At 42.4% G+C, this 20,659-nt stretch overlaps 1 protein-coding gene across 1 annotated transcript in view; it reads right to left on the bottom strand.

Moving 5' to 3' along the window:
* LRRC41 (leucine rich repeat containing 41) overlaps positions 1-20,659 on the bottom strand; it is a 158,485-nt gene that overhangs the window by 30,334 nt on the left and 107,492 nt on the right. Inside the window, exons 6-8 of the mRNA XM_078671696.1 lie at positions 5,724-5,888; positions 4,085-4,183; positions 2,513-2,635 (exon numbers count right to left, since the gene is read on the bottom strand). Of these exons, the coding sequence (XP_078527822.1) occupies positions 2,513-2,635; positions 4,085-4,183; positions 5,724-5,888 (387 nt within the window). The remainder of the gene's footprint in view (positions 1-2,512; positions 2,636-4,084; positions 4,184-5,723; positions 5,889-20,659) is intronic.

The following is a 20,659-nucleotide window of genomic DNA, read 5'->3' as shown; positions in this document are numbered from 1 at the left end:
CTGTGTGCCAGGGCAGGTCGAAAAGCAGCCTCGGGCGACGCAAGTCTCGCACCAAGGTGGGGACTGATATTAAAAATTACCTGCTAAAATATTTTCAATTTTTAAAAGCGTTATTATTATTTCAATAACGAGCAATCAATATAAAGTTGCACAAGAGAGCGCAGAGATCCCCCGGCTTCCGCCTCAGGGGTGAAATAAGCAAATAGTTGTTATTTATACAGCAAGGGAAGGCTCTAATAATCTTTATTTGTACTAGCCTAGTTATTTAATAAGATGTTCGTTGCCTTTATTTTGCGAAATAAAAATAAAGCTTAATGAAAAAATTAAAAACCTAATGCCATCAGGAGTATTTTACTGCGGCTGGGGTTGAGCAAATTCTGTTAATTTCTCTATGATTGCTTGTGTGAATTTGTAGTGTGTGTTTGGGGGATGGGGAATTTTTATCTGGTAATAACTGAGGTAGCAGGGGATGGTTTTGATGCTGGAAGCGGGGTTGTGAGGATGGCGCTGTGGACCAGAGATTTAGTGATGAGAAAGGAAAAAATGACTTCTCATAATAGTATTATGGCCTGAGGCAATTCTAGATTCATATACTGTCCAATATTCCATCATCTAGTTGTTGGACATGTACAAACACTAAAATAAATGTTTACAAGTCTTACAATGACGTTGATGTAAGCCCATAATGCCCCAAAATCTGGTCTGACATTATTATAGGACGACATAATACAGGGCAGTCACTTTCAATTCTACAGAGACAGATAGATGAGAGATTTAATAGGCAATGAGTCCTGAATTGATCCACGATTAGCATCAATTTTTGTGATAGGAAATGCAGTTAAGACATTCCTTGAGCCCCCTTTTTCTCTGATCCAATTAATGACACAGAACCTTTTCTATGCCACTCCTTTGTAAGATTGTCTGGACTACTTCCATTAGCAAAGGTCTATGTGCTTTATTCTGGAGATAGTTTTTGGGAGACACTGTATACAATACCTTTGTTAAACAGTCTGTACCTCTTAATGGTCTGAGGTCATTTCTTCCATTGCTCCAGAAAGAACCGCTGACTTTCTCTAACTAATGTTGCAGGATTTCTTAAAATCTCCTGATCTTAATAGATGAAACGAGGGAGCACGAGAAAGTCTTGCCTTCTGTGTTTCAGAGGGTTTAAGGTTCCAAAGAGAAAATAAGATTCCTCTGCCGCGTTGTCCATCTGTGACCCCACATTTTTTGCAAACACAAGGGAACCCAGTAAGGTAGGCAAGGACCTTGGGTATCGATTTGTGTAGAGAACAACTGTCCTTGTCAGAGGACAATGGAGGAAAATCAATATAGAACAGAATCAATTCTATATGGAAACTATCCAGCCGGATAGTGGAATTTAATCCAATTCATTTTAAGTAATCAAAACACAAGAAAATAAGTAGTGGGATACAGTCCTGTATCGAGAAACATAGAAGTGAAGTGGTTCATGAAGAATTGGTGACTTATAGGTGAGAGAGCAAAACATTAACAAAACATTCAGGCAAAACAAAGAGCTTGTTGAGAATTTTGAAAGATGTAACAAGCGAAATAATGAACACTACCGTGACACAGTTGTACAGAGATAATGTGTGCACGGTGTTTAAAAGGTCGACGACGTTTCGATACCGTTTACAACAATAATGGGATCATCATCAGGACAGAAAATTGTTGCCTAAGAACATAAGAGTCTAACATTTATTAAAATTCAAATAATGAGGGAAGAAAAAGGAAGAAAAAGAATTGTGTGTTAGAGGAGAAATTCGAACCATGAACGAATTATGTTGACAGCGCATCGAGGGGTCCGTATGGCAGGGGGGTTTATTGTGAGAGCGCAGAAATGATGATTGGACATCCTTATTATAAATCAGCATATATATGTGACATAAACTTCCTAATCATTACTCTTTCCCTTTCATAAAATAGATATAGGCCAACTGTAAAATTATAGATAAAGACTGTTTCCATGTTGATATCTACTGTGTTGTAAACGTTTTTTTCCAATTTTCCTATACTTTTAAGATGCACTTGCGCCTTTTACCACACTTATGTCACAAGATGTTTCACTCTAGGGCCCAACATCTGCTGAGACACAAGTTTATTATATTTCCCAATTATGATGCAGGGCTGCCTTCAGTCGATACCATGTATATTCTGGAAATTCTGCATTTTTTAAGGCAGGCACCCAGACTGGGTAAGAAGCACAATCCTGAATGCTTGTAAAATGGTGCACTTTATTAGGACATGGGGAGAACTCTGAAGTTGTGTCTGGCCATTTTTAAACTCAAACTCAAGAAATATCCACTTTGTTGGCTTACATCAGTTCCACATCCTCACTTTTTCTGGTATTTGAAGTGTCAGAAATGCAACGTTTATTTTTTAAGAAGGGATGCATAATTAGGTTTAAAGAACATAATTACTGGCCTGTATGTTATATGAACGGAACTAAACAGTCAATAGCTTGAATGCCTGGTTAATACAAATACAGTACCGAGTCGATTTCCACACAGCTTGAGGGTCTTTAAAGTTGAATTTCTCTTTAGTGTATAGACCATTTCTGACAAAAACTCCACGGCCCGTCGTTCAAATAAGTGGCAAAACGAGAACTTTACATCTGTGAAGAAAACAATGTAATTAGGACATTTTTAATAGTTCATACATTTCATATATAACAAAACAAATTATTTGTGCACAAAATACCAGGTACGTCCTAGAAAGTCATCCTTATACTGTGGCAAAGAGATACTTCATAATCTACATAGCATTAGTCTTCGTAAATTAGTAACAAATAAGTGGAGCTGAACAATTTGCCCATACAATATGTAATGGTAGGGAAGAACAATATATGAAAGCATTGACACAAAGAAAAACGGAGGTTCAGTAAGTATGTAGGTTAAAAATCAATAAGTTATGCAAAATTAATTCTTCTGCAAAACAGCCCGATTAGGCCGGTAACTGAGCAACTGCACCTCAAGAGTTTAGACAAGATACCAGACCATCACTATGCCAATTAGAAGGATTTCTGCACTTCTGTTGGACAAGAAGAGTATCTCATTAAAGCTAGAAATGAAAGACTAAGATGCCACATCTCAACTGCTGCCAGTAGTTTACTTGCTTGATCTGGCAGATACGCTGCTGAGAAAGGACCCGCCACTCCCTGCAAACTGCACCGGTGATCCAGTTAATGAAAAGCTCATACTTTCGTTTGCATGCAATCTTTAACAACAATTTCCTTCTCAATGTCAACTGTGCTCCAGTAAATGAAAGTCTTTGCTATACACCCTACCTGCATCCAAGGACACAGTCTTCTTATTACGCTCACTTAAGGTCTTTTGGTCTTTCACAATCTATTGGACAAATCCCAGCTCTAGGGGCACACCTACCATATACAAATACTAGGATACCCAGGCTCTGATTACGAGTTTAAGTGTTATTTATCTCACATGATAAATAACGATACCACGGGGTACATAATTTATGTGCGATAAATAACACCTATTGCGAGTTTGGGTGGAATACCGTGCGGATTTTGGTGCTTAACTCACCAAAATCAGCATGGTATGGTAAATACAGTACAATTGCCCCAGTTAAATTGCAGCAGGTTCAACCTGCCGAAATTTAATGATAGCTAAGGTATTCAATGCCTTTAATAATTATTGTATATGTTAAATACAGCCAAACCTGTAATTCTTAACCCTGCTTAAACAGGGGTTTAAGCGGGGGTCTGAATTTACCGGCCCACTCGTAATTAGAGCCCTAATTAGACATGCAGTCAGGCACCCAAGAAAAGCAAGGACCTTTTCTACTCCTTGGCGTCTCGGCTACCTATTCTTGGTGTCATAATTAGGGACATTTATATGGCATAATTAGTCTGTTGTAGGTTGTGAAGAGAGTGGAGGATGCCTCTGGAAAGGGGAGTTGAAATGTTGAATAAATACATATCTGATGAACGTGAACCTGCTCCATCCACCATCGAGTACACAGCCAGCCATTCTCATACGAGGTGAACAGTACATGTGCAGAGTCCTGACAGTAGGCAGAAATATCGAATGTGTTACTTCACCTTCAAGATGAGACTTTTGAAGCAAGAGGAGAATCTCGTCCTGACAGTCCGCAAGAAACATGTCATGGAAGCTCAGTCTCTTCAAAGTGGTGTTGAATTCTAGAGGAACGGAAAGGGCAATAATTTTTTTAAATCATTCAACCTAAAACTGCGAGGCACATTTTTACACGGTGTTCCTTTTCAAATGACAGACATTCCTATTTTCACAGTTAGTAGGACCCAAGACAACTAAATAATGGGCATGTTAGGAACTACTATGAGTGCGAGTTAATACTGTAGGCTGAAACAAACTACTGTATTTGTAAAATATTTTACGTTTTTAACACAGAGGATGGTGAGGAACAATCTATTAAAGGCAAATGCTATATAAATGTATTTAGTACTTAGGTTTGCTAAAGCCCTGACAAGTCATCCTCCGGCCATACAATTTTTCTTGAAGAGATTGTCAAAAAGGGTGGAATATTTGCAAGCAAGTACTTAATAAAGAGTGGCAGAGGGGCACAAGAGGAATAAATTTAGGATTCAAGTTTAAACACACTGAAAAATGCAAATTAGGAATCGGCGAGAAGAGAAATGGAAAATATAGGGACAGCAGGAGAAGCTACATGGTTTGAAATGTAAGTTGGCATAAGGAGAGTGTGAGAAAAGCACAGGTGCAGGAACATAAGATAGTATTAAGAGACAGTGAGGATGGAGATTTGGAAGATGAATGCAAAATGGAGTTTGGCCCAAGGATACAATGGAGAAAAATAAGGGAAGAGCAAAGGTGGTGGCACAAGAGAAGTGATGAAGTAAAAATATATCTCAGGGTTACACGTGGTTACAGTTTAGTGTACAGGCTCTGCACAAAATACATTTGCATTCGGCATTTGCATGGCTCTGTTTTAGATTGGATGCGTTAATGTTCTCTGGAAAGTGAAACAGAGAACTGAACTGCATCCAAACTTGGTAAGCACGCAATACAAATATTTATAACTTAATCATACACATAAAGGCTTTGATGGGATGAAGCATACTTCCATGTGGTTACCCAAATGGGAGAGCGGGTGACACTAGACACACCGAAAGAGCATTGCCCTAACTCTTCTATCTCATTGGCTGAATGAACCAGTGCCTGGGAAGGATCTAGAGATGTCAAACTTCTAAAATGACTCTCTAACTTGGACGTGGCCATTTTGGAGACAACGATCAGATGACAGGTGCTGGAGAAAGTTTGTGAATCTTTTGGAATTAAGCATTCAAATATCCGGGCTGTTTACTACATTAAATCTATTCAGCAACCAATATAAACAAAATGTAGGGTCAGGAGAGATTACAATACTAATCAACCAATTACGGAACAACACCGTTAAGCTTTCATGTACCTTGCATCTCTTGTCCAAGGATCTCAGGCATTGCAGCAGAGTTACAAAAATATGTATTATCAAGTTTACAGAAGGCTGGAGAGCAACAAAGTTCTCGCCAAGAGACCACAGAAATTGAAATAAACAGGTTATTGAGATATGCAAAGACAGACGTAGTACTCTGCATTTCACGGTCGTACAGAATTGTAGAAGGACCAACGGTTCAGCATGCAGAGCACAACAATATGAAATTAAATACATCCTCTGAGCAGACAGTAATGGCTTTCTAACCTCACCTGTGAGCGTCTGCAGAGCATGTTTGAGCTCCTCAAAGGAAGAAAACGTAGCATTGTCTAATGAGAACTCGCAAAGATTCCTAGACGCCCGCAACAGAGATAACAGGTCGCCGGTGTGAAGAGGTTCACGGGGGAAGCGGATGTCCAACTGCTCCAGCTGGTTTTCTAGGGAACACACAAAAAAAATTGGTTTGTGCAAATGGAGTATAATACTGCACAGTAATGACTGCATAGCCAATGATCAAACCTAAGCTTAATCATACCTTAGAAATGCTCAAATCTCATACATGCATGCTAACAAGTCCTCATAACACTCCATCTGAACTCAGAAAAGAAAATGGTGTCCGTTTATTATGAAGACTGGACTACATATTTGCGCAATCCAGTAGGGAGGAGAGCTAGATCTGTAGATGCAACAGCCCTTTAGTTAGCTGCTGCAAGGAATTGACCTTTGCGCTTCCTAATCCTGACAAATCGAAGTGCTTCCTCTGTTGATGTCGCATCTATTTGGCACACTTCTCTCCAATCCTGTAACACTATTTTTTTTTTATCAAGGACATGCATTTATATCATGTTTCAGAACATATTTTGTTGTATAGCTCCTATATATCCTTATATCGTGTTAAGTTAGCATAGGTACATTTGAGATTTAAACGCCATTTTTCCTTTCTTGCAACTTCTGCACACGACCCTTAATTGTTGACTTAGCTTTCAACCTAGTGGTTTGCCGTGGTGTATGTGAGAATAATATGTTATTGCTCTGATATCAGTCTTGTTTAATAAACCATGTCTGCACGGAGAGTGCTGAAGTTTCAGGAGCAACACGATATGGAATTGTTATGAGGTCTGATCTCCACGCTTTCATAGTCATAACACAAGTGCAGCCTTTGCCAACTTGGGCTTGAGGCGGGATTGATATTGCTTTGCACGAGAATTGTTAACAGACTTGATGCGGTGCACATGCAGAGAGAGCTGGTGTATGCTGATGTGATTCCTTCATGCTAGGACACTAAGGTATGGGCCCGCCCTAAAACAACCCAAAGAGACCTTCTTAGCTAATAATATAATATATGTGTTAGGGAGGGTGAGATATAAGTGTTGTTAACTCTTATTCATTACAGCATGTTAACATGCTGTCACCATTCGCTTTTTATGTCTTAGTAACTATGCTGATAATTTTGCTACTGATAATAAGTATACTTGTATTATCTAAGATACTGCGCCTGAGAAGACGGCATTAGTAAATAAACATTTCAAATGCACATGTGTCTTCTTTACTCCATGTTCTGGTTTGTAATGATAATATAACGAAAGAGTGTTCATGAGTCCCACGTACCCTGAGGTACTGTAAGTTCATGTTCTGGTTTGTCTAAACATTGGGTGTTTGATATGTCCAATGAGACACTGTAGCTAGCTCGGTAAGGGGTGAGTTGGTTGCTAAGGTAAGTTTTGGGACATCCTAATTTGCCGAGGTTCCACTCCTCTGTGCACAGTTCTGTGTGAGTACAGAAACCCTGCAACATGGCGCCCAACGGTTTCGGTGGTCTTATATCATGACACTCGAGTAGTTTATCGTTCATGCCTTAACCCCTTCACATCCGTTTCCGGAAAACGGGGTGTTGGTGAAACCTACCTATTTTTTGAAATAGGTCTTTATTCAAGCTTGATTCTTACTTAAACGGTTTCTTTGAATTACTACCCAGTTGTGCTACAAAGTATTCTTTGTGTTTTCTTGTTTCCAATTCTGTAATGGCGGCAGCGGTGGCTATTGCGCAGCATAGTCGCGTAGCGGTACGCAACCATCTTCAGACGTACCAGGTCCCAGTAGATGGGATGGCTGTGATTTTCGTGGTAAGTGCAGATCCGGCGTTTCCTTACGAGTTGTTTTACTCTTGGGTTACGTTTCCGGCTGTGGACGCTAATTCTGGTTTGTACCACTCCTACACCGCCTCGGATGTCCCGGCTGAATATACGCCATACAGGGCATTGGAAATACCTATTGATCATTGGCAGCATCGAGTTTGGTTTGATGGCGCCCTCCCCCACTCTTTGTCCCGTGCGAGGTTAGGTCCACTCTCAATTCCAGGTACTAATTGGCCTGCGTTGGGTGGCTTTACCCCGCACCCGAATCACGGGGCTTGTACCCTGGCAGAAATTCGCAGGCTACATGTAGTTTCCATTTCCGTGATTCGTGCTTTAGTGCAATACATCGGTCGACATCTTCCTGGTGGTCCCCAGGGGGGTGCGGCCGCTCCCATGGAACGAGGCGGAATGCGTCTCAATCCAGTGATGGTAAATTCGGTTTTTGGTGCGCGTCCTGTTGACAATGATGACTTCCCATTCTGGCTAGCAGAGAAGTTTGATCAACTGGAAGCGGTTTTTCCGAATTCTACTCCTGCTGATAAACATAGAATGTTGACGATTACTCTCCCGAAGGATATTACTCCTGAACTTGCTGACTGTGACAGCTGGGGAAAAACATTTGCGGCAGTTTATACAAGGTGCTTCGGCACCCCGTCTATGACTGCCCTGCCTGAAATCGTTAGACGTGTTCAGAATGATCACGGTCCAGAGGCAGCGGTTGAATTAGGTATGCGCCTGTGTGGTTCTTTTGAGATTGTAAGTGATCTCATTCTCTCCAATGTTAAAGGAGATGCAGTTAACTTTCAGGTGTCGAATGCTTTGGCTGCTCTGCCCGATGCCGACAAACCCCGCCAGTTAGCAAAGATTGTGGTGGCCGCTTATAAAACGATTGGCCGCACAAGTAGAGGTCTGAAATATTTTCCAGTGAAGGAGAAAAAACAACCACAGGGGCAATCTGCAGTGACAGATGCCCAGCCAAAGTCAAAGAAACAAAATTGGCCTAAAAAACAGACACAGGGGAAGCAGACAATGCAGACTCAGGGTACTTTTCCTGCAATACAAGCTCCTGCGCCATCCGAAAAAGTTTATGATTTGCGCGACCGCGCGATGATTAAATCACCTGATCGTTTTCAGGGTTCTGATCAACGCTCTCCTCGTTCCTTTCAGGACACATCGGCCCCGAAGACCGGTGGAGGAGGAGGGGGTGGACGTGGACGTGGTGGCCAACAAGGACGTGGTCAGTCCCGCCAGACGGACGGCGCAGTGAAGCAGGAGGATTCTACGCCTAGGCGTCCGCAGTTTGCGAAAAAGAAAGTCGCAGCCTTAACAGCGCATCGATATGCCACAGATAGTGAGAACGCGGCTTCGGAATCTGACGTGGGCTCTGACCTTGCTGGACAGCGCGGCGGAGATAACCATAGTCAGAGAGGCGCTGCGTCCACTACTGAGGGTGACAGCGACTGATGTCTACGTTGTGATAGAAACAGCGGATACGAGACTTGCTCCCCCTGAAAGACTATATGAAATTGTCCTGTTAATTGAAGGTGACATACAGCGTACCGTTAAAGGTGTATTTTGGGAGAATCTGTCTTCTACATATGATATTTTACTTTCGGAGGCTGACTGGCCCCCACCTTTTGTGCTCGCGGCGCCGCGAGGGGAGGAGGTAATCCTACCCAGTTTCGCGAACACTGTCTCGAAAGAGCATGCGCAGCATTTTGCAGAAGAGTGGGCTCGGGCTCTCGCGCCGGCTCTGTACCGTAACCAATGTGGTTGGGATAAATTGTCGCCTTGCCACGAAATTCAGTTGCGGTCTCAGCCGCAGCCTCAACCTCAATATCCCATTCGGCGTGAAGCAAAATCTTCCGTCGCGGAAATCCTTGAACAATTGGAATATCAGGGAGTTATTGAAACGTGTGTGTCACCGATGAATAATCCCCTTTTTACTGTGAATAAACCTGACGGATCATATCGTTTGGTTTTGGATTACCGGCATTTAAACTCGCATTGCCGTAACTGTGCTGTACAGAATACCCACGGCTCTGCCCTAGTGGATAGTCTCGTGCGTAAGCGTTTCAAGACAACGCTTGACATATCCAATGGTTTTTATGCCCACAGATTGGACAGCTTTAGCTCCCAATGGACCAGTTTTACAAGCGCTGGAGTCCAAAAGCAATTCCGGCGTCTTCCAATGGGCTACAAGAATAGTCCTGGTGTATTTACCGCTCGAATTGTCTCTATTCTGGAGGCACTCGACCCTGATGCTTTTTCGTATGTGGATGACATATATCTCACAGACGACGATATTTGGGAGCATCTGTGTCGTGTAAATTCTCTTGTTTGCAACTTCGCAGACATGGGTTACAAATTCAACTTTGCAAAATCGCACATTGCTGAACACACAGTGTTGTTTTTGGGCTATGAGCTCAACAATGAAGGTAGAGGTTTGGCTCCTCACTTCTTGGAGAAGTGCGCACAATTGCGCGCACCAACAACACTGAAAAAATTACAATCCTTACTGGGCTTTTTGAATTTCGGCAGAACTTACATTCCGGAATATGCCCAGCGTATCAAGCCTTTGTATGCTTTGATACAACCGACTTTCTCTAAATTATGCTGGCTGCCTGAGCATTCAGCCATTTTGCAATCCTTGCAGGCTGATCTGCTCGCTTCTAAATATTTACTGACTCGTGATAACCACACCAACCTGGTCATAAGAATAATTCCTGGGACGGTGGGTTTCACGTACCTCACTTTTAATGAAGGTGACACGGTACCTATTGCTTACAAGTCACACTTGTACACTTCGGCTGAGATGCGGTTTCCCACCATAGAAAAGGTTTTAACTGCTGTACAGATGGCTATTCTAAAGGAACGAGCTCTGTCACAGGGGAAACGCATGCTAGTGGTAACACCCTGTCCTCATTTGGAGGCAGTCACGAAAGCAAGTGTACCAAATTCAAAGGCTTTGCACCCTCGGTGGATTCAGTGGGCTGCGTCATTGTCATCCACGGATGTCATGTTTATTTTTGACGCTTCCTTACGGTCGCAGGAGTACTTGCAGTATGAATTCGTTCACCCTGCTCCTCTGGCGATGCGACCTTTGGAGGACTTCCATTGCATCATTTACACTGATGGGTCGGCGCAGGTTGCGCATGGCTCTAAACATGCCTACGTTTCCGCATGCGCCATTGTGGTCGGTGCTATGTTGAATGATGAGTTCATTTCCAGGGAGGTACACACGTTGCCCCTGGGCGATTGCACCGCACAATTGGCAGAGCTTCGTGCTCTCTTACTAGCTTTGGAGTACGCAGATCCAAGTGTTACTACTCTAATTGTAAGTGATTCTTACTACTGTGTCCAGTCTTACAATGAAAACTTGTTCTTTTGGATTCAAAATGATTTTCATGATTCCAAGGGTAGCACAATAAAACATAAAATGATCTGGGTTCGAGTGGCAGAGCTTAAGGCTATGTTGCCACTCGTTTATGTGATTCATACTCTCGGTCATCAGCGCGTGGGAGTACACGCTGTTGGCAACTCGCTTGCTGATGAAGCGGCGAAATCAGCAGTATCTACATACTTAGTTGCAGCAGTTACTAGGTCTAAAACCAAGATTGATAGCGACATCTTGGCAGCGATTGCTGCCTCTGAGAAGGGAAGTAAACATCCTTCGGGATTCCCTTCGAAGTATAAATACCACTTAAGTCCCGAAAAGGTTCCTTTTGTGACAATTCCTGATGTTGGGGAACGGCTGATTCCCAACTCGGATCGCAGAACAGACTTGATTACAGCGGCTCATGAAGGTGTGGCGTCTGCGCATGCGGGCGTCTCAGCCACTGTAATGCAACTACAACAACGTTTCTGGTGGCGGGGACTGTACAAACAGACGCGTGATTATGTCCTTCTTTGTGACATATGCCAGCAGATTAAACCTTCAACTGCTACGCGTCCGCCTCAGACTCAGTTGTACATTTCTAATAAACCACTAGGCTGTGTTTATTTAGATCACTGCGGTCCATTTTCATCTGATACTGCGTATAAATACATCTTAGTAGCAGTTGACTCATGCACACGCTTTGTGTGGGTATGGCCACATCGCAGCGCTGATTCCCGGACTGTCATCAGAGATTTGCGTATCTTTATAGGGATTTTTGCCTGTGGTGCCTTCCATTCGGATCAGGGTCCGGCTTTCGCCTCTAAGGCGTATAAGGATGCCATGACTTCGATGGGGGTCCAAGTCAAGTTTTCGTCACCCTACAGACCTGAGGGTAATAGTGTAGTTGAACGAATGAACCGTGATTTAAAGCAATCTTTGACAGCCCGAGTTATAGGCACTGGCAGAAACTGGCTGGCTCACCTCTATGGCGTGCAGCGTGCTCTTAATAATCTCCCTAGAAGGTCTCTGGGTGGGCGGACCCCATACGAAATGCTCTTTGGCATCAAGATGTTCGTCCCTGACCTTGACGGTCTAGACTCAGTGGTTCGCGCCACTTCCTTTGACGCAGATGAACATTGCAATGTTTTACAGAATCTACAAAAGACCAGAGACACTCTTGCAAAGGAACATTTGCCCTCCGCTTCGGATGATGCGTTGCAGATCCCGGTAGTTGGCTGGCTACCCCAAGTTGGAGAACTGGTTCGAGAGAAGATCGACAACAAGAAAGAGTTTGGTCCCTCCTATCGAGCTCCAGTCCCAGTGCTTGGAGTGAAGGGCACAAGAACAGTCATTTTACCACCACTCCCAGGTCGTAAGGAAAACAGGTTTATTTCTATTTGACAATGTCAAGATACACAGAGTGGCCGATTCTTCTTAGCATGACACCGGCTGTTTCCTGTCCTTCCATTGTGAGAAATTCAATTATGCCCACTGCTTCTAATAATGAACCTGAGGTGGCCATCGAATTACCTGCTGTTTCCAGTCCATTATTGAATAATTTACCAGGAACTAACCTTGATGAGACAGACTATACATACCCCACTGATTTGTCCATGCCTGACCTGCAAGCTCGTTTAGCCACGGAATCCAGATTTTCATTTGACTCTGCTTCCCTTGCCTCGAAAAAACCCTCTAAAATTGCAGTATATGCTAGCCTGTTTAAAAAACATTTTTTGATATCTCCGTGGATATACATTTGGCTGGTCCTTTTTTCAGTTTACCTTTTTATGTCAATTGGTTTTGTGTTTTATTTTTTTCGAATTATGAATGGACACTATGTCGAGGAGAGAACTTGCATTACTCATTTAAATGGAACATTGGCCCCACTTTCCTCTTCACATTCTACACACAGATTAAAAAGAGATTTGACTTTGGTTAACATCACAGCATGGCCTGTTCTGGATGGAATCGCGTGGGATGCAGTTCGTTTTCAGATTCATGGCCCAACGGAAGTCGTTAATGTCCCTAATGTACTGAGAGTTAATATGGGGGATGTGGTGAAACAAAACATTCGTTCTGATGATTGGGATGTTAATGCTGTGGAAAGTTTGTTTTCTGATTTGAAATACTATGCTGCCTTTGATGCTGAGGATTTATATTTAGAATCTGCTAATTATGGTGAATTGTTCTGTTACCAACATTATGGCAATCACTTCTTACACAAGACATCTTCCCGAAGGGATGCGGTTAATTTTACTCAGTGGGAACATTGCCCAGCACCTACACAAGGGAGTTCAGAAACGTTTCTTAAAAAGTATACCTATTTCACTGACTTTAATCAGTCCAATCCCGAGTCCTTTTATTTTAAATTTCAAAAACAGCCACTGTCCAAGGTTCGACTTACAAATACAAAATTGTTGTATTCGAAGGCCTTCCTAGATCAATTAGTTACTGGGGGGTATGAGTTATGGAAGGATGCCATAGACCTTAAATCAGTTTGGGGCTCAAGGGCCTGGCAGGTACGAGGCACTGAGGCTTTGCACCGTGCATGTCTCATCCCACATCATATGTGGTTTTTAAATGAAACCATTTCCCAGACAACATGCTTTGGATTGGCTACATCTAAAAGGTTAAACACCCCGTCTTTCCCGGAGTTGGAGGAATATGAGAATTGGAGTAATTTTACTAAATTGTCCATTAGAGATATACAGGCTCTGCTTCTGAATTCCTCCTTTAACATTTCCAGTATGAATCCCAAGGGTTGGCTGCTTTGGCACCGTAGTGCTGATTCTTGCCAAAAGAGATTTTTAAATATAACTGACGGTTTTAAGGCTGTTAGATCTGATCCCCGTTTTGATTTGAGTCATACTGTCACCTCTTACTCTGTGGGCAAGTTGTGTCAAGCTTGGCTGAAGCATTCAACTTTACCTGCGGTTAAGTATCACCTTTCCAAACTGAATGCAGACGTGGATTTGAATGATTTCATTAAGGGCCCAGCTAGTGGCAGGTCGAAACGTTGGTTATATGGTGTTTACAATGAAATTTGGAAACTCTCACAGATTGAGGCTGCTTCACGCCTTAGGGCTATTGATCAGGCAAATCTTGAGAAAGTGCTTGCAGTGGTTGACAATAGCATTAACGTGCTTTCCTCTAGAATTTACACATTAGATAATATTGTGTCGTCTGTTGTTGATATTGTGCATGATGAAGTGTCTGTATTATACCATGGTCAAAATCAATTACGTTCAATCATGCAGTTTGCATGGACACTTCAGACTCTGAAAATGGGTAAAGTTCCCTGGGGATACATGAATGTTTCTTCTTTATTTGCACCGTTTAATTTGACAGACAAACAAGGCTTGCTTTCAATGCGTGATGCTTCCTTTTCTATGCTCCATATTGAAAGGTTGGAATCTTTACCTTTTTCTGTGGCAGAAGCCACTGCTGCTACGTGGCTTATCCACGGTTTAATAACGCTGCCTTTTGCTTTATATAAGTTTTCAAATTGTATGAAGTATGTGCCAATAGGTCGTTTTGAACCCTTAGGTAGCGGTTTTCTTCATGAAGTCTGGTCACTCCCATACACATACAGATGTTTCAAGGATGAACAAGAGGTTTATCTAACAGGGGATGAGTGTACTGAGACGCCAGATCATTCTTTAATGTGCAGACACATACAGTTACACGGTTCATGTAACAAGGACCGACCGAATATGGCTTGCGTTTTACAGGGCACGCCAGTTCCTGCTATCATCCCCACGTTTAAATTGTTAGAGAATGGTAGTTATTTAATGCTCAATAATGAAAACTGCTGTGGTTTAATTAAAGGTATAGCTTTCATAGTAACGGTTAGTGAGCGAGTTATTTGCTGCAGAAATGTTCTTTATCCTCCCACACGTGAACATAGGGAGTCTTCCATTTGGCCACAGATACCGACCTTGGGAGCAGAATTCAGCGGCATGGCTAGAATAAGAGCTCTATTGTCCCAGAAAGAGGTGGCCTTGAGCTCGGCCCGTGAAACTTTCGTGCTTCACATTGCTAACACCTGTACGGAGGTTCAGGCTCTATTAAACACTGATTTGCCTTTGCATTTCGGAGCCATGGTCCGTTCTATCTTTAACGCATCCTCCACAACGGGCCTAGCACATTTTTTTAAAGTTGTTAGCGGTGGTCTCGTGACTTCCTTTGAGAAGATATTTGGAGTCATCCCTGCCTTCTTCCATTCTATTTTTTCATCCTTATTTGGAGGGTTCCCGTTTTTGCTTGCATTAGCGGCTGGCGCATTGGTGGTTTTCTGCCTTTTTAAATATGGATGCCCTTCCTGTGCAAGACCACGCACAGCTACTACTGACGCGGTTTCGCAACCGCATGCTTGATTACTATGGCACACTGCCGTTAGCGACTCTAAGCACGGCGTTTGGATTATCTTTTCGGTTCTCCTATTTCACCTGTGTCCAGCCTGTATTTCGCTGTCTGACCTGCGATTTCCTTTGGGCCATTGATTTGTGTCTCTGCGGACCAGCATCTTCTGACGTCGATTTTGATCAACTGATGAGTCCTATCATTGCTCACGAGTTGGTTTGTTCTGACGAAAGGATTATGGCCTTGGCGGTGGCACATGGACTAATGGGTCCCTGGGATGTGTTGTCGGCAGCGCAAAATTTCTTGGAACTAAGTTTTCTTGAGAACCCACCGAGCTGTCCTCTGATGGTTATAGAGGATCCGGTGCTGGAAGATCACGTATGTTCCTTTCATCTTTTAAATTGGATGGCTGAACTGTTTTCTGATGAGGACAGTGACTTCCTCCTGGAGGCTGTTGCGGCTTACTTTTCATATACTGTCTTATCATAGACACTGCCTCAAATTGACATGCTGATTGATAGCATTTCCTTGATTTTATTGACTTTTTGGTCAAGACATTTTATTTTTTGCTTGCCTATTGGCTTGAGCCACATTATACTTGTGGGCTATTTTTTAGCATTAGTTTTTATAATTGAATTTTTATTCATGCTCGTTTATATTTGGATTCTGCTCTCATGTGATGGCACTTCTGTTATCTTATTTAGTCCGTTCTCGGATCATGGGGGGGTGTTGTATAGCTCCTATATATCCTTATATCGTGTTAAGTTAGCATAGGTACATTTGAGATTTAAACGCCATTTTTCCTTTCTTGCAACTTCTGCACACGACCCTTAATTGTTGACTTAGCTTTCAACCTAGTGGTTTGCCGTGGTGTATGTGAGAATAATATGTTATTGCTCTGATATCAGTCTTGTTTAATAAACCATGTCTGCACGGAGAGTGCTGAAGTTTCAGGAGCAACACGATATGGAATTGTTATGAGGTCTGATCTCCACGCTTTCATAGTCATAACACAAGTGCAGCCTTTGCCAACTTGGGCTTGAGGCGGGATTGATATTGCTTTGCACGAGAATTGTTAACAGACTTGATGCGGTGCACATGCAGAGAGAGCTGGTGTATGCTGATGTGATTCCTTCATGCTAGGACACTAAGGTATGGGCCCGCCCTAAAACAACCCAAAGAGACCTTCTTAGCTAATAATATAATATATGTGTTAGGGAGGGTGAGATATAAGTGTTGTTAACTCTTATTCATTACAGCATGTTAACATGCTGTCACCATTCGCTTTTTATGTCTTAGTAACTATGCTGATAATTTTGCTACTGATAATAAGTATACTTGTATTATCTAAGATACTGCGCCTGAGAAGACGGCATTAGTAAATAAACATTTCAAATGCACATGTGTCTTCTTTACTCCATGTTCTGGTTTGTAATGATAATATAACGAAAGAGTGTTCATGAGTCCCACGTACCCTGAGGTACTGTAAGTTCATGTTCTGGTTTGTCTAAACATTGGGTGTTTGATATGTCCAATGAGACACTGTAGCTAGCTCGGTAAGGGGTGAGTTGGTTGCTAAGGTAAGTTTTGGGACATCCTAATTTGCCGAGGTTCCACTCCTCTGTGCACAGTTCTGTGTGAGTACAGAAACCCTGCAACAATTTAGATATATATATATATACACATATGCATCAGACATCAAAGGCTGTATGGCCGATAGTGAGATACAGGTGAAATGCCGCCGTAAAGAGGGGCTCATCTTTGTTTTCTAGTCTCAGGCATCTACTTCTGCATGGAAAACCTCTGCAACTGCTACACAGTGGCCTTAAATTCTAATTTGACCTCTGCCTTCCTTCATGAACGATGCATTCCTCACCATACTGTCACCTACTTAATTTATGGTGTGCCTAAAATGAAGGATACACACAAGGACTGCAGAAGCCTGTACTGGCTGACTAGTGAGATCTGAATAAAGGAGGCGGCCCATCTGAATATACATAACTCTTACATGCACCCAAGTGAGATACTTTTATAATGTGTGCAAATGTATAAATAATGAGAGTGTGGTAAAAGCGAGAAATGTCTCTAGAAGCGACAATGAAAATTGTATTAGAACAAGTAGTTTGGTACTAACGTAAGTTGTTAGAAAGTCATCCTTTCGCCCTGTTCACCTCAATTGTCTTGCTGAATGAAACTGGTGTTATCAGATTCTGACTGTACCCTGGGCTCTAACTAGGCCCAGGGCCAGTGCTATGTTTAAAAAGTTAAATGTAATAGGGTACACTTACAATTGGCATTGACAGACCCTATAAGTCCCTAGTAGATAATAGGGCTGAGGGTGCTAGTTTTTAATTGAGCAGCATGGAGGCTTAGAGGCACAGCAGATTTCCTGCATTTGCATGTGTGCGCTGCGGTGTGCCTGCTGTCCTTTTAAAGGCTGTCCTGCCTTTTAAAGCAAATTCTCAAAATTGTTATGGATAGACCCTATAAGTCCCTAATATATAATAGGACTAGGGAGTTCCAACTGCAGTTAAGTCCCTAGTATATAATAGGGCATGGAAGTTTATAGGCCCAGCAGATTTCATGCACTTGCACGTGTGCACTGCCGAGTGCCTTCTCTCATTTTAAAGGCAAGTAAATTGTGTGCATTTTCAACTTTGGTGGTATGGGCACTCTACAGTGATAATCTACCATCAAAGATCGGTATTGATTAAGTCAACAACTTGCCACTGTTGAATTTATCATAACTAGTACAGAAGAGAAGTTCTAGAACTTTCTCTTCAGTAAGCCAAAATACAGCCTTCGAGTGGTCTCTGCTGATTGATCAGCCTGAACAGGCTTAGCCAGGCTGCTTTGATTATGTGATAAGTGGCCTGGCCGAAGCACAGGTTATCTGATGGAGAGAACTCTGAAGCGGAGGAGGATAGGTCTTAAAGAGGGGGCTGTTTAAATCAAAATGAGCTCATAGAGAGAGCAGATCAATAAGAAATGCTAGGCCTACATACCTCCACATCCTGTACCCCAGCCAGATGGCAGGCTTAGAACATGAATTTGCAGAGGTCAGGGGAGGCCAGCTAATGGAAATGAGCCACACTGCGGGCTGGGTTAGCTAGCTTTTACTCCTTTGGAGAGAAATCATCCTTGTTGGATTTTGAAAGGGCAGTGCTTTGTGGGACAAAAGATGCCACACTTTGAAAGAAGGTGTCATGCCTTTGGGTGGCACCCAGCACCTCATTGGACAGAGGTGCTCCCCCCCTGCTTGTCGTCCCAGAAAACTGAATAAATATTTGAGAGCTGCATAGTCTCTCAGGTCTGCTACCTGAAACTACAAGGCGAAGTACTGACCTGCTGGAATCTGCGTCTGCACCCAAAGACCTGTACTCTGAATGACTGTGCCTGCTGCACAAACTGGTAATACAGCCATGGTTGCCCTGCTTTAAGAGGGATTAAGGAGTGGACTCCCTGCAACTACAGGTTAATAGAGCCCATCTGCATCATCTCCACCAAATAGTCCAATCCTTAAGTGCATCCAGTGGACTTTTAAGGGTTTTGCCAGGCGCACTGTGGGAATTGTAGTCCAGACCTCCCAGAGACCCTCTATGAGATTCCACACCTTTGGATTTGTGTTGTGGACACTGTGAACCTACAAGGAGACCTTAAAGAAGCACTTTAAGTTTGGAGAACTTTTGTAAAAAAGCTCCATGATGTGATCGACCCGAAGTCAAGAGTCAAGCAGACAACTTGCAACCACGACTAGGCAAGGATTTCAGGTTTGTCGAACTGAAAGCTCCAGAGCATCAGATTTCCAGGATTTGACTGGGGCCTCGGAGAAAGTCAAGCCGGCGAACTCTCACCAAATCGGCCTGTGTATCGAGCGACGTCGGAAGAAAACGCTCTATAAAATGTTCTAAGTGGAAGGTAGAATTTTTACCAGAGCCTAACATTTAGTGTATCCAACCAGGGATTCATCGCAGTCGGCCCCAAACTTTGACTTTGTCCCTGTCAACCGTGATCAGATGTCCCAGAGTGGCACAATATGTTTTTAAGAACTATAAAGTGGTTAATCTTTAAAAATTCATATCTCCGGTTCCCTAGATTGTATTTTTTGTTTTTTTGGGGTCTTTTTTCATTAAAATATCGCCTATTTTATAAATTGGTGTGGGATTTTCATTGTGTGATGCGTCTTACTTATTTGATGCGTTGGTCTTTTTAAATGCTTTACTCTCCTGTCTCCTAAGTTAGGCCTGACTACTCGTTGTCAGCTACCATGGGGTAAGCAAGGGGCTAATTTACTGAGACCTTTACTGGACCCTATACCATTTGGGTGGCCTTATTATTAGTGGTAGGACCATACTTACCCCTACCAATAACCTACATTCCAACACAAGTGAATTGAGTAATATACATCGAGATGTTTTCATTGGTGAACTGTGATGGCATAATCAGGTTCTCCTAGCACCATATTATCGGATTTGACCTACAAGTACAAGTAAGTCGTCTTTACTACCCATAGATACCAACAATAAAGCATTTGGTGAATTTGACATCGAAATGTTGGATTTCTTTACCAACTCTTTGGAGATCCTGGGCACCTGCAGCAACACCAAAGTATATGTTACTGAATGAGGAAATAATAGAATTGGTTGGAAAGACCTAGCAATGCTCGGCATTTTACTGAAATTGGGTAGCATCTGTCCAGTGGTTCTAGGAGAACGAACCAATTTGGGGTCAGTTAAGAAGCTCCAAATTTGGGTTCTATTTTCAAGGATTATGCCTGACTTTTTGATTACAATGCTGGGTGTATTGTGGATGTTGAACCCAAAATTAAAATTATAAGTAGTGCAGTTCATGTTGCACATAAATTAAGACTGTTTCCCTCTGTGTTAAAGAAGATTTGTAGAAATTATTGAAAGCAGATGTGTGATTAAGGCTCATGCACAATCATTTGAATAAGTCTCTGCACTTTTTTTGCAAATAAATAAATAAAAGCTAAACAGATCTGTTTGTGTGCTGACTTAAAATCTTGAAATTGAATAATCACTGGAAATACACACCCTCTTCCTTGCAATCAGGAAATGTGGGTGGCTAGAGGTAAAGATAAAAAAGTTTCTACAATTGATTTGAGATCTGCATATTATCAGGTGAAAGTATCTGAAAGGTCACAGATTCTCACTTCTTTTATTACTCCTTTTGACTTATACAAGCATTTGAGACTTCCTTTTGGGCTTACATCAGAGGCCAGGGTTTTTCAGACAATTTACTTAGAGATCTAGAGGGCCTGAAAACATTTCAGAATGATATCCTGATATTTGCCTCAAGCACAGAAGAACAC

This window comes from Lissotriton helveticus, chromosome 1_2 (assembly GCF_964261635.1).
Source record: "Lissotriton helveticus chromosome 1_2, aLisHel1.1, whole genome shotgun sequence".
NCBI lineage: Eukaryota > Metazoa > Chordata > Amphibia > Caudata > Salamandridae > Lissotriton > Lissotriton helveticus.
This window is presented reverse-complemented; position numbering and strand designations above follow the sequence as displayed.